The sequence below is a fragment of the Hippoglossus hippoglossus genome, chromosome 19, assembly GCF_009819705.1.
Source record: "Hippoglossus hippoglossus isolate fHipHip1 chromosome 19, fHipHip1.pri, whole genome shotgun sequence".
Lineage (NCBI taxonomy): Eukaryota > Metazoa > Chordata > Actinopteri > Pleuronectiformes > Pleuronectidae > Hippoglossus > Hippoglossus hippoglossus.
Genome location: NC_047169.1, coordinates 14,630,946 through 14,644,787, shown reverse-complemented (window position 1 = coordinate 14,644,787; position 13,842 = coordinate 14,630,946). Strand labels below are relative to the sequence as shown.

Here is a 13,842-nt window from a genome sequence, read left to right as displayed (position 1 = left end):
ATATATTCAATGACGGAAACAAGGATTTATTTATTACCTATATCTAGTCTCTTGTAACCAGCAGTTAGCTTCTATATTATCTAGTCAATGTTTGTAATTTATCATTTCTTAAAAGTTTAAATGAAAATGTCTAGAAAAGTCTAATTGTATATGTACGTCCCTGGTACCAGAGGAGGATCTGCTGATGTCTATAGCAGCAGCAGCAGCAGCAGCAGAGGACAGAACACACAAAACCAACAGCAACTCAGACAGCGGCCGGGATTCACCCAGAACCACCTCCTCATTTACAGCCACGTAAGCATCGCTTCTCTTCATGCGAATGCACTTTCATGCAGAACTTTATGTTTTGGTGTTTTTCCCCCTTTTTAGACAGAGCACCTCCTGCAGCAGCTGGTCGGATCAGAGTGAGGATAAGTCCCTGTGTGGAGCAGAGATCCTCATGCCAGACTCCCAGTCCTCCTCCCAGTATGAGGCAGGGCTCTACAAGTGTCCCTCTGTGCTGTCTGTTGACTCAGTGGCCAGCACCTTCCTGCCGAGCCCTTCTCCTGACTCCACTCGCTCCTCCTCCACCACACGCATAGGTACCATCATCACTTCCGACCCCACTACTCTGGACACACACTATATGTTTAAACTGTGAATCCAATTCACTTAGCTAACCATTTGACCTTTTTATTTTATGTGTTTATCAAGCTATTTCAATTGCTCATATTTTAGCGAACTTTAAACTGTGTATATATTACTTATAGCTCACTATTTTAACTTTTTATCCAATAGGCCAACTTGTAGCTAGTTACACTGCTTATCCATAATTTTTTTTAGTTATATGTCACCTGCTAATTCATTCATTCTAGCTATCTATATTAACCATTTATCCATTTCTTTAATCTGACTTTTAGCTTTTAATCCGTAACATTTAGTCATCGATTGTCACCATTAATCATTTTTTTAGTTATCTGAATTGTACATCTACAACTACTTAATCAATTTCTTTTAGAAGATAATTTTTCTTTCTTTTTTTAAAGTTTGAATCTTTTTTTGATTCCTCCACCCCAGGTGTTTCTCGAGGTCAGCCCCGCTGGCTGCTCCCCCCCTGGACACTGCGTGTGATTTACCCCCTGGTGGCTGCTCTGCTGGGAGCCTGCCTGGCTGTGGTCGGACTCTACGGCACATTCTTCTCCAGAAATGTAGTTCTCATGTGGCTCATATCGGCCTTCTCTGCTTTCCTCACCTCTGCTCTGCTGCTGGAGCCTCTCAAGGTGAGTTCAGACATGTCATCCAATTAACCTGCGTGGGCAGATCTTTGGTGGACAGTCGCTTTGATTTGCCTCTGTCTTGCTCGCTCAGGTGTGTGTGCAGGCACTGATCTACACCGTGCTGTGGAGGCCTGTGGATCCAGAGGTGGAGGACCAGCTGGCCCAGGAGACCACTGTGGTGAGGGCATTTGGAGAGCATAGTGCAAAGGTGCGACCACCATGCGGCTACGGACTGCTGCAGGCTAAAGATGAGGCGCGCAAAGTCCGAGCTCTGCGATCACTCATGAGGGTGAGATTACAGTCAAATTTCAAAGTGGACTATTTTCTCCAGAGGGATTAAAATGTTTTTTTGATCATTTTAATCTCTGTCTTTTATCTAGCACTGTGTGTGTCAGCTGTTGTTTCTATTGCTGGTGCTGATGGTGAACTACCAGGATGGTGTAGAAGAGAGGCAGGGCAGGCTGCTGCAATCTGCTCTCAGGGGCCATCTTCGCACAGCCCCCCTGGGAGCCCCTAACCTCACTTCACTCAGAGAGTAAGGACAACACTCACTCACTCATGCTGATAAAACACTATACACAAAGTACAACAACAATAAAAAAACACTGAGAATGCTGCTAGACGGCAGCTTTTTCCACGAGACAAATACAACCTCTGTCGGGGGTTCATCATGACTTCCATTGTGCAGCATCAGTAAAAATGGTTGTTATGCTGATCCTGTTATTCCATTCAGAAAAGGACACAAACTAATCAGGTCTTCTCTCTTTATCTTTTTCATGTACAATTCTGCACATAATCAAATCCGAAAAAGGAAACTTCAGATTTACTTCTGTTTGTTTTTCTTACTTTTCACTTTCATTATAAAGCACTTTTTGGTGTTTGATCTAAAAGGAAATGAAATACACCGCATAAAAAAGCTGCCTTTCTAGTGCTCTAATAATACAGTGCTATACATAACTGCATCAACATTTTCTGTTGTGCATTGAGAAACGGGCCAAGAACAAGACATCTTGTGATAATTAGATTTCTCTGCACTCGTTTGAAAATGTTATTTTGGATGCAGACAAAATGAGACAATCCAAAACTGTATGGATTCAAGGATATTGTTTGCAATATAATATATATTATGTTGCTGTCTCCGGACAGATTCCATGAAATAGGAACCAGCAATCTATTATTCCACTTCTCTCAACCCAAAGCCCTTTCATTTCCACTGATGTGAATCTAGTAACAATCTAGATATCTGGTAATGACCACTTAGTTTTTAGTTTATAAGGTCAGTCATTTCTTCAAACAGCTGGTCACTGTACTCAACAGGATTAATAAATGAACTCACAGCTGTGGGTTGAAGTTATTTGATGCACTAGTGAGTTTGATCATGGGTTAAATCAACAGTTCAGTTAAGTGAGTGGGACTCTGTAGTCAGAGCTTAGGTCAACCCATTGATAGACTTAGTTTTTTCTTCCGAGTGAGAGGCTTCTTAGATTCTATGGACTTTCTCTGCCTGGCCTTCTCGTTGAAAGTCCCTAGAAAGTCAACACAGCAGGGGATCCCCGCTGGATTCACCGCGAGCAAGTGGGGTGGGGGGGTTGATGATGCAACAGACGCAAAGATAAAAAAAACCAAATATAAATCAAATATCTCCCGGTGAGAAAGCGGTGCCACACACGTAGAAGACACCGGCGAAGATGACAAGAGCTTGTGGTGATAAGAGCCGACGCTGGTTTCTGTGTCATGTGATTTCAGCAGCAGAGTTAATACGTTGCTTCCTTCCTCTGCACACCATATTAACAATCCACAGTATAAAATATACAATATAAAATGAACTAGTAAAATTGTTGAGTACATACTGAGGAAGAGGTCACTGTTATGTCAGTATTGGCTAATCAAAGTATGTTAATAGTTTTTGGACATCTGAAACAATCTGAAGAAAGTCATCCTCTCTTCATCCAGCTGGTCAGATGCAGAGCAGTGGATAAATCACACTTTGGTGCCACAGCTGCACCAAAACCCGTCACTGCGTCTAGTGGGGCTGCCACAGCTGCAGTACACAGGCACGCTCGGCCACGCGGCAGACGTCCTCCTGGGAAACAGCAGTGAGAGGACGCGCCAGCTCCTTGCTGACCTGCACATGATGGACTGGGGCAAGAAGATGTGAGTGGATTTGTTACAGATTCAACAGCTTCAAGATGTGTGTGTTCATCTTTATTTTACAGTTGTTCAGCTGTTGATTGAGTGCTGAATCACATTTCTGACAGTAATGAGGCGTGTCAGCCCATTGAAGCATCTTATCAACTGAGAACAAATACAGTAATACAAGATGACACAATATCATTTGCATAATGTGATTTAATTTCCTTATGTAAAATATTTTACAATTTAAAACACTCTCCGTCTTCTGGTGTCAGAATCTGTGATACAACTTTTTTTGATGAACCTAACCCCAAATGGGTTTTATATTGAATACAATACATTATCATACTGATGTTAAATTGTATAGAATCTCATTTAAAAGTCATTTTAAGAACATTAACTTTGATTTGCTTTTTATTTCTTTTATTTTTTTATTTGATCTTTTTCAGGTTTGAAACTCTTTCTATTGATTTCACACACTATAACAAAGACTCTGGTTTATTTGTGTGTGTGTCCATTCAACTACAATGGGCTCACACACAAAGAGTCACTTCCTTCCTCTCCATCCATCCACTCCTCATCCCTTCGCCCTCCTCTGGATTGGACTTTCGGGTTGCACTCACGGTAACATTCACAGTATACTTTCAAACCACAGACTGTATATAAAGAAAGACCGCGTCTCTCCACTTCCTCCCACTATCCAGAAATGAAGCCAAAATATCACGGATACGAAGACTGCCATCTTGCTCAATTGTAGCTTGTGCAGTAGCAATTGGGGATGGAGCCAAAGTAGCAAGATCCTGTCGATACACATGCTTGACCAAGTCAGTCTCAACTGTCAATCATGATGTTTCACCCAGTTTTTATAGCATCAAATAACTAATTAAAACTAAACTTAAATGGATAAAAGGACCTGGATAAACACCAGTGTGATAAGAACAATGTTAAATGTCAAAAACCATCTTTGAGAACATTTTATTTGTAGTCAACATTGACATTTTAGTTAGGTTCATGTCCAATTCACCTACATGGAGGAGGCAGGGTTTGTAACCTATACCACAGCCAGCCACCAGGTGGTGATCAAGATGCTTTGACTTCTGTTTTGAGGAGCAGTCATGTCGTCCATCTGTATATACAGTCTGTGTTTCAGAAATAAAGAGCAATACATATTCTTAAGCAAACGCTTTAATGATATAGTTTGATAGTTCTGATGCTTTGACTTTGTTTGACAGGTTCTCCTTCTCATCTCTGCTCTCCTCATCTTGTTGTCGGAGCTGTGGTCCATGGTCACTGAGCATGCTCAGTATCTGCACCACTGCAGACACTGGTTCCAGCTTTTCCTGGCCTTCTTGTTATTGGCGACAGCTATCCTGCAGTTCTGCTTCCTGTCTCGTGCCTCTTCATGTGTTTCCGAGGTAAAAAAATAAAAGTAAAAACCTTTGGGGTCCAATGACATCACCTTCTACATCATTGTAAACTGTAAACCTTCTTATGCACTGCTCTTTGCAGACTTAGTGGTAGAAATGAAATATTGATATAAAAAAATGCTCTTAAAGTACAAGTCGACTATTCTGTGTGTGGCTTTGACGGCCTTACAATAACCTGTACGTTCCATTTAGCTTCGGAACCGACCAGACAACTTCATCGACTTCCACAAAGCCGCCCTTCTGGCACAGAGGTCGTCTCAGTGTGCTGCCGTTCTGCTCACTCTGCTTGTTCTAAAGGTAAATGAGAGCTCTGCTTCATTATTAAACAGCAGCACTGCTCCACACACAGCTTAATCGTTGTTTTAAATGTCTACCCGATGCCACTGCTGTGTGCTCCAGCTGCTGGGAACCTTGAGGTTTGTGCGGAGGTGGCTGGTGATAGGCAGAGTGCTGCAGAGAGCCTGGGGGGAGCTGTGGGCTGTGACTGTCCTACTGCTGCTGCTGCTCATGCTCTGCACTCATCTCGGAAACATGGTACGAAAAGAAAAACTCAACTGGGTAGAATATTTATGAAGAAGTGATGTATTTAATTTGGCTTTGTCTTTTATTTTAGCTCTTCTCCCATTCAGTGGAAGGCTTCCAGTCTGTGCACGAGGCCGGTGTTTCAGTGCTGTCTGTCCTACGCGGCCGAATAGCTCGCCAAAGGCTATGCAAGGTTCACACAGTCCTGGGTCCCCTCCATGGACTGCTACTGATGGGGGGAGGTCTCTGGCTATTGGCTAGACTCTGTGGAGCTGTTCTCATTCGTGCATACAGGTACATTAGTTCTTTATTACAGAATCTTGCTGAAGTGCTCGTTGGCATTTCAGATTTCTCTAGAATTGAAGACCAATTACAGTGAGGCTGGTGGGAATGACATTAGTTTTACTGTTTTTTTGTTCATGAATGTAAATGTTTGACCCGATGGTGGCGCAATAAACTCAAGACATTTCTGAACTGACTAGTTTTTCATTAGAGGAAAATGAACCTCTAAACTGCATTTCACAGCCATCCATCCAATATTTGCTGAGATATATCAATCAAATCATGGGACCAGAGGAAAAGTCCGGGAATTACCAAAAGGTTTTCCACAGTCATCAGTCCCTCCGTCCCTCTGGGAGCCAGGAATATCTGCACAAAATCTATGTAATAAATGATGACAATCTCTATTTTACTATAGAAGTGAAATTTCTAAAGTCATTAAGGTTCAACCTCTGGAAAACATGAATATTTGTGCAAAGGAGGCTAAAGGAGCTGCAGCTGGACTGTATGAGGAAAGTATTTTCTGAACATTACAGCATGTAACCCAAATTAAAATGATGAACCTGAATATTGGTATAATATGTCTCATTTAAGTTTTGTAGGTTGAGTAGTGCATTAAGTGGATTTCATTACTAACTGTTGCTGTGTGCTAAAGGGCAGAGCAGGCTGAGCTGTACCATCCAACCATTGAACCTCAGGATTATGAGATGGTGGAGTTTTTCATCAAGAGACTCAAGCTGTGGATGGGACTCAGCAAGGCTAAAGAGGTAAATAGCGCATTGGATTTGGTGCATTTTGTTGAATAACTGAGTATTTGAGCATCTTCTGTTGCTGATTCCAGACGTTTCTTTTCCTTTCTAGTTCAGGCACAGTGTGAAGTTTGAAGGCATGGACATCCCTCCCTCCAGATCCTCCCAGGAATCCCGTCTGTCCACCCTGTCATCGACTCTCCCCTCCTACCGCTCCCCTTCCCTGTCCTCCTCATTCTCATCACCCCGTCCCCTGTCCTCAGCCCTGTCTGTCAGATCAGAGGACTCATCAGTGTCCGAGCCCGGGTTTGACGTCTTGCCCTACCTGGACCGCCTGCTCCCCAGTGTCGGCGCTCTGCTGTCTCATTTCGATCGGGTCAATCAGATAACCGAGGATGTTCACAACCTGGAAATGAAGCTAGAGGAGGCTCAAACCAGGAGGAGGGAGAGGTGGATCAGTAACGACAAACAAAGTGCGGAAAGGTTTGAAGAATCAACAACAAACCCAAAGGAACCAGAAGCAGGAATGAATACAGGAGAAATTAGACACAGGAAGACAAGTCTTCTTTACCCAAAGCCACGAGTCTCCCTCCCATCCTCCTTTTCTTTCAATCTGTCCACTCTTCACTCCTCTGCTGCATCAATCTGCATCTTTCCCCGCACAAGAGGCTCCTGTTTTGAGTCTGATTCAGTCTTGCCTCAGGCGTCTAGCGATAACCATTCTTCTGACACAGCCAAATCTGCATCTGGAATCTGTGGCTTGTATCCTGCAGGTTCTCCTAGTTTTGGGGAGTTCCCCAGGAGAAGAGCTTGGCATTCTGGGAGTTCTCATTCAGCCGATGCAGCTCAGAGGGCGTTCCAGCTCTCAGGAGGAGCTCCTCTATGTGGAAATGGAGGAGAACATTTAACGTACATGAACGATAGACCCAGGAGCGAAGAGGGGGTAAAAAGGCGGATCAGTGATGGAGTCCCTGTGAAAAGGAAGGCTTGGATCTCTGAAGGACCAGAGACTGAACAAGACTGACTCTGAGTTTACTCAGAAAATGTATTTAGTTTACTCACTTACTCATCAGTTTATTACCTTCACCAAGGAGGTTCTGTGTTCTGAGTTTCAATCTAGTGTTTTCATCTTCTGTTTGTTAGAAGAACCAAAAGAAGAACCCATTAATCCTGATTAACAGGCAGATCCAGAGATATGTTTCCTTTCTTTAACATGGTTTTAGCCTTGGAGGAGGAATGCGGAGTCTTCTGGGAGGTCTCACAACTTTAAGAGATGCAGCATTAAATCACTGTACCAAAAATATTGCATATTTATTTATACTTTAAAGAGACACTGTGGATACTTAACTCGACAGACAAATAAAGACGAGTGACCATATGGTCCGAAAGTGGGTTCATGTTTCATTTCTTTCATCTGTTTTACAAATAACAGAAAAACAGCATTTTAAGTTGGAGCTATATTACTATAGTCGTTTTCAGATTTAACCAGAGCATCTGGATATAAAGAGTTGGGAATGAGAATCTCAGTGTGCTAGAGCAGGAATGTCAACACCACATCCACAACTGTGCTATACTGTAAAATACAGAGAGTTACCTGGTGCTGATCGGCTTAATCAGTATTATGTTAGCTTGAATGGAACAGATGTTTATTATGTAAAGTCAAACTCTCCAGATTTAAGTGATAACACAGTTCTCTGAGTGTTTTATCAGTTTGAATTCATATTATTGCTTATCAAAAGGAAAGACCTTGACCGGAGAGTAAACACACGAGCACAAACACTGTCATTACTGAGACCATGTGACTGTGGTGTTTGTCAGTATCATGAGAAATACATCTAGAATTGTATGATATGCAGTTTGTTTGTGTTTTTACGTCATGACACAATATCTAAATAACATACAAGCAAAAGTGAAGCCAATAGAAAATCAAACGCAGATATTCAAAACAGATTTAATGTTCAATAAAAGATTGATGGAGAATTATCAAAATATATTTAAGCGACATAATGCAGAAAGTGCTCTCAGTAATACTCTGGCTCCCATTTCCTCCCATTTTCGTAAATACGAGTTGCAGTAAGAAGCCAAAGAACCAAGTCGACAGTTTTTTTTTTTACAAGCTAACAAACTAAAAGAGCAGCAAGTAGCCAATGCAGTCATCAATGTATCAAATCACATAACCTGCTACTGATGAAAAACTAGCGAGTCCACAGCTTCATGTACGCAGCCCAACGTACGTTACGCAGAACAGAACAAGACGTAAAAACCAGCAAAAGTTATGAGTCATTTGTCCAATAACATCAACAATGCCAACTCTCTCCGGCTGTGGTTGTTGGCGTGTGTGACGCTGGTCTTAATGTTCCAGCACAGTACACCAGAGTTAAATCGTGCAGTTCCAGACATGTCATTCTCCCTATTATTAAGTTGGTGTACCATCGGAAATTATTTTTAAGCTGCTACTTTAAGGTATAAAAACATCTAGTCTTTGGGTAAAAGTGTGTAAACTTGAAGCATTGCCCAAGCTAACACTCAAAAAGTGAACAGATTCACATGTACTACACTTTATCCGTACCATTATTTCACATTTACCTGTGACCTTGCACAGAGACCTTTGGCTTTCACCTGTCAGCACCTTCAGCATGGACACAAATATCACACTGTGCTGTACACACGTTCAAGTTTTCTCAAGTTTGCTTTCCTTGTTTTAATCACACAACTGATTGTTGTGAGGTCAGGGATTTTATTTTTCCATGCCTTATCTTTACTTACCATTTGTTGGGGTATGTTGTGTGTGTGCCTTGCCTTATCATTGTGCAATGGTAAAATGTCAGTCCACCTGTATAAAAGGAGGCTTGTCCGTCTCCAGTCTTCAGTCTCTAGTCTCCAGTCTTCAGTCTCCAGGTGAGTAACATGATCAAAGACATGCTATCATTTCTATTGCAGCATTTCACTGTAATATCTTCAACCTCAGAGTGACAGGAGTCAAATTGGCTTTTTCTGCACCACTGAGATACTTTATCTTCCACAGTTGACAGCAGCGCCATGACAATGAAGTGGGCCTTTGTTCTGTGTGCCATGGTGGCACTGTCCGAGTGCTTTATCCAGTAAGTAGACTACACCGCTCTATTTTTGATTTTCCCGACATCTTAAACCTTCATTAGCTGCTCTGAAATGACACGCATGACACTTAAATTAGCAAGTGTCAGGCCTCTTCTCATGTACTCATGTAGAAAAGGTCTGAACTTTAGTGACACTTCATCTCTAAGTTAGGCTGAGGTGCCTCTCACTGGAAATTCAGAAGAAGCCTTTAGGGCGCTCTGTAGGGAGGCACACAGAGACATCACAAACACACTGAGATGTCGTACCCACACACACGTAACATATCTGTTAGTTATCTAGGTTGTCTCGCTATGAGTGATGACTCCAGTAGCAGCACATGTTGTATGAAGTAGAAAATTCTCGCCTCTAGAGTTTTCTGATGGCCAAGACCATGTAACCCAAGCCGATCGAATCCCAGGTGACTGTCTGAGCCAGCGGTTCAAATTTTCAACCAAGGGTCAGGAGAGGATATTGGAATTTGTCAGAAGGAGTTTAGTTAAAGCGTAGATTTAAAAATGAGCACGGCATTCTAGATTCCTACTCATGAGCGGTCACTGGTATTAGGGGGCTGCCCACCTTTGGTTAGATGTTGCTCTTTTTTTCATGTAAATGTCATGATGCAGAGATGTCTCAAACGGTTTACTCTATGTGAGCACTGGCCCTGCAATCTCCAAGACTGATTGAAAACACTTGGTGGCGTTATGATCCATCATTAGAATTAATTTAGATATGTTTTTAATAAATAAAAGTTTATAAATATAGCCGCAAGTGCAGAATTGAAATTGCTGTCTTGTGTGAATCGTAGGCTCGCTCTGGAGAAAGGTCAGACTGCCAGGGAGGTCCTGGAGGAGCAGGGTCTGTGGGAGGAGTACAGGCTCAAGTACCCATACAACCCCATGGCCAAGTTTGACCAGAGCTTTGCAGTGGGCGGCGAGTCCATGACCAATGACGCTGACGTAAGTAACAGAGGCTCAAGCCTAAACAGACCAACTTTTACAAATGTGTGATTTTGGTCCTGAGTAATCTTTGTAACTCCTCTTCGTCTCCAGCTGGCTTACTATGGAATCATCTCCATTGGAACTCCTCCTCAGTCCTTCAAGGTCATCTTTGACACCGGCTCCTCTAACCTGTGGGTGCCCTCCATCTACTGCAGCAGTACAGCCTGCAGTAAGTGAAACTGTACATGCATATACACCTTGACAACTTTTAAACAGACAGACGTTAGATGACTGGTGGGAGGTTCAGTGAGAACATTTTAAGAAGGTTATGTCTTCTTATCTCTCTAATTTGAAGGTGTTTCCAGCATTGACAGATTACACATGGTTGCCTGTGAGCACCAGAAATGGTCATAAGATTTCAAAACTTGGGTTTTGGTTTAGGTTTTTGGATTATCACCAAGGGTCTGAAAGTAACTGGCTGCTAATTTAGGCTGAATAACAAGAATACAGGAAGGCAGATCACACAGGGAAGAGAGAAGGGATCTGATGTGTCTAAGAATGAGCAGAGTTGTGGTTATGCTAATATGTATTTTTTGCACATCTGTAACTGCCTAGACAACCATGACAAGTTCAACCCTGGCCAGAGCAGCACCTACAGAAACAACGGCGGTTCTCTCGATATCCACTATGGCACTGGCAGCATGACCGGCATCCTTGGATACGACACTGTGACGGTGAGAATTTTGAACTACTGGACTTAAACATGGATTATTCCTTTGTCCCACCATGTTCAAAAAGCTACTCTGACGATTTGAAATTGCCACAGCAGAATCTCATATTTCATAGTTTCTAGTCTTTGAATATGTATATTACCAGCTTTAAGATTCTGCTTCAGTTTGAGATGATTTGATGTGTGGTTTTCAGGTGGGCGGCCTCGCTGTGAAGAACCAGATCTTCGGTTTGAGTCAGTCCGAAGCTCCCTTCATGCAGTACATGAAAGCTGACGGTATCCTGGGCCTGGCCTACCCACGCCTGTCTGCCTCCGGCGCTACCCCTGTCTTCGACAACATGATGAACGAAGGTCTCGTCAACCAGGACCTCTTCTCCGTGTACCTGAGCTCGTAAGGACGCCATAGTTCTGTATGTAGGGAAATAGGACATATTTCTGGATGTCAAAGAAGCAAACAGCATTGTATCATTTTCTTCAGAAACTTTTACAACTGAGATTGTTAGCTTGTTTATCAGCACATTCTTGCTTTCCACTATAGTAACTCTCAGCAAGGTAGTGTGGTGACCTTCGGTGGTATTGACCACAACCACTACTATGGCGCCATCACCTGGATTCCCCTCTCCAATGAGCTGTACTGGCAGATCACCGTCGACAGGTAAAGCCAAATCCAAGCAGAGGTTGGCTAAGTGATAAAACGGTATCAAAGGTGTTTGACACGTGTCTTAACTTTCTCCACTTCAGTGTTACTGTCAACGGGCAGGTTGTGGCTTGCAATGGCGGTTGCCAGGCCATCGTGGACACCGGCACTTCCCTGATCGTTGGACCTCAGAGCAGCATCAGCAACATCAACAGATATGTGGGAGCTACCAGCCAGAACGGAGACGTAAGTCAAATTTTTATTAAAAAATCGAATTCTCCTGTGTTAACAGGTGAGTAGAAATAAATTCCAATGCTCTCTCATTTCGTTCACTTTCTTTTCTCTCTCCCTCTGCAATCAGTATGTTGTCAACTGTAACTCCATCAGCCAAATGCCTGATGTGACCTTCCACATCCACGGACAGCAATTCACCCTCCCAGCCTCGGCCTACGTCCGTCAGGTAAGTGTTTATTTCTCTGGCGCCTTCAGCATTTTCTCCCCTCACTGTTTCCCCCTCCATCTGAAACTCTTCTCCTGAATCCCCCCCCACAGTCTCAATACAACGGCTGCCGTACCGGCCTCGGCAATGGAGGTGACAACCTGTGGATCCTGGGCGATGTCTTCATCAGACAGTACTTTTCCATCTTCAACAGAGCCAAGAACATGGTGGGTCTGGCCCGGGCTAATTAATCAACCTGATGTCAACTCGCAGCAATCAGAGAGCCTTTCAGCAATGATAAATATATCTTAGTGCAATAGCAAGACTTAAAACATGCATGGTTTCCAATGTAACTGTAATATGTGATGATTGAGACTCCAATCTTTTCCCTGTCTTATAAATGATTCAACTTTCTCTAATTTAATAAAAAGAGTAAAATCAGTTTGATTGGTGTTTTGTCATTGAATTGTACCACAGACAGACATGACTAAATCTGTGTGGACAATGAGCTCCCATGACAACTTAAATAAGATGGCAGCCCAAAAAACATCCTTTGATACAAAGGCACTATGGACAAAGGGTATGTGGTCAACAGACTAACTGTGTAACTGAGCACACTGGGTGTTAACCAGATTATATCATGTTCCAGTCTGTCTCATCCAAGTGTTAATAAATCATCATCATATTTAAGGTGAGCAACAACTACTAGAGAAACCGACACAACATAAAGGGTTAACCTTGTAAGAAACAACTTCACACTACACCTATTATACCTTGTCTTGACAGTTTCCATTTGCATTAGTAATTTATTAACTAGCGCGGGTTTGATACCATATGATCTTTTTAAGATCGATTCAGTTCAGGATATTTCAGTGTACAATACCAATTTAGCCTGAATATGAAAGGAATTCTCAGAGAATGAGAGTTGTAAACTGCAAGGAAACCTCCATTTTGAAGAATATTAAGGAAGGCCCTTCACAATACAATTTCAATGTGTGTAAATACGTGTCCCATTGACTCTCGTGACTGAATCAAACAAATACAAAGTAAACATCAGTACTGTTCAGGTCCTTGTTACCAGTGTTGGTGTTTATTGTTAAAGTGTAAAGTGAGCGCAGGTCAACGAGTTGGGAATGAGAATCTCAGTGTGCTAGAGCAGGAATGTCAACACCACATCCACAACTGTGCTATACTGTAAAATACAGAGAGTTACCTGGTGCTGATCGGCTTAATCAGTATTATGTTAGCTTGAATGGAACAGATGTTTATTATGTAAAGTCAAACACTCCAGATTTAAGTGATAACACGGTTCTCTGAGTGTTTTATCAGTTTGAATTCATATTATTGCTTATCAAAAGGAAAGACCTTGACCGGAGAGTAAACACACGAGCACAAACACTGTCATTACTGAGACCATGTGACTGTGGTGTTTGTCAGTATCATGAGAAATACATCTAGAATTGTATGATATGCAGTTTGTTTGTGTTTTTATGTCATGACACAATATCTAAATAACATACAAGCAAAAGTGTAGCAAATACAGAAACAAACGCAGATATTCAAAACAGATTTAACATTCAATAAAAGATTGATGGAGAATTATCAAAATAAATTTAAGTGACAGAATGCAGAAAGC

General features: G+C 42.2%; 3 protein-coding genes across 3 annotated transcripts in view; all 3 read left to right on the top strand.

Moving 5' to 3' along the window:
• The window catches only part of pkd1b (polycystic kidney disease 1b), a 36,141-nt gene that overhangs the window by 19,892 nt on the left and 2,407 nt on the right, over positions 1–13,842 (top strand). Inside the window, exons 30-44 of the mRNA XM_034570667.1 lie at positions 171–294; positions 370–581; positions 1,057–1,259; positions 1,348–1,545; positions 1,637–1,791; positions 3,210–3,410; positions 3,839–4,013; positions 4,622–4,804; positions 5,009–5,113; positions 5,216–5,350; positions 5,430–5,632; positions 6,273–6,384; positions 6,479–7,418; positions 10,702–10,706; positions 12,129–12,134. Of these exons, the coding sequence (XP_034426558.1) occupies positions 171–294; positions 370–581; positions 1,057–1,259; positions 1,348–1,545; positions 1,637–1,791; positions 3,210–3,410; positions 3,839–4,013; positions 4,622–4,804; positions 5,009–5,113; positions 5,216–5,350; positions 5,430–5,632; positions 6,273–6,384; positions 6,479–7,390 (2,918 nt within the window). The 3' untranslated portion in view covers positions 7,391–7,418; positions 10,702–10,706; positions 12,129–12,134. The remainder of the gene's footprint in view (positions 1–170; positions 295–369; positions 582–1,056; positions 1,260–1,347; positions 1,546–1,636; positions 1,792–3,209; positions 3,411–3,838; positions 4,014–4,621; positions 4,805–5,008; positions 5,114–5,215; positions 5,351–5,429; positions 5,633–6,272; positions 6,385–6,478; positions 7,419–10,701; positions 10,707–12,128; positions 12,135–13,842) is intronic.
• Positions 9,360–10,471, top strand: LOC117752935 (pepsin-1-like). Its single transcript, XM_034570668.1, has 2 exons — positions 9,360–9,467; positions 10,268–10,471. The coding sequence occupies exons 1-2, from the start codon at positions 9,406–9,408 to the stop codon at positions 10,467–10,469; spliced, it is 264 nt and encodes an 87-aa protein (XP_034426559.1). The 5' UTR covers positions 9,360–9,405; the 3' UTR covers positions 10,470–10,471.
• LOC117753417 (pepsin A-like) lies at positions 10,985–12,457 on the top strand. The gene is made up of 6 exons (XM_034571494.1): positions 10,985–11,134; positions 11,325–11,521; positions 11,669–11,785; positions 11,872–12,013; positions 12,129–12,227; positions 12,320–12,457. Exons 1-6 carry the CDS (start codon positions 10,985–10,987, stop codon positions 12,455–12,457), a joined length of 843 nt encoding a protein of 280 aa, XP_034427385.1.

Excerpts from the sequence above, each read along its gene's own strand:
- LOC117752935 (XM_034570668.1), top strand. The coding sequence starts at position 9,406 with ATGACAATGAAGTGGGCCTTTGTTCTGTGTGCCATGGTGGCACTGTCC. Across the intron at positions 9,468-10,267 it reads CTGTCCGAGTGCTTTATCCA|GCTCGCTCTGGAGAAAGGTC; the intron begins GTAAGTAGACTA and ends TGTGAATCGTAG.
- LOC117753417 (XM_034571494.1), top strand. The coding sequence starts at position 10,985 with ATGTATTTTTTGCACATCTGTAACTGCCTAGACAACCATGACAAGTTC. Across the intron at positions 11,135-11,324 it reads TTGGATACGACACTGTGACG|GTGGGCGGCCTCGCTGTGAA; the intron begins GTGAGAATTTTG and ends TGTGGTTTTCAG. Across the intron at positions 11,786-11,871 it reads TGGCAGATCACCGTCGACAG|TGTTACTGTCAACGGGCAGG; the intron begins GTAAAGCCAAAT and ends TCTCCACTTCAG.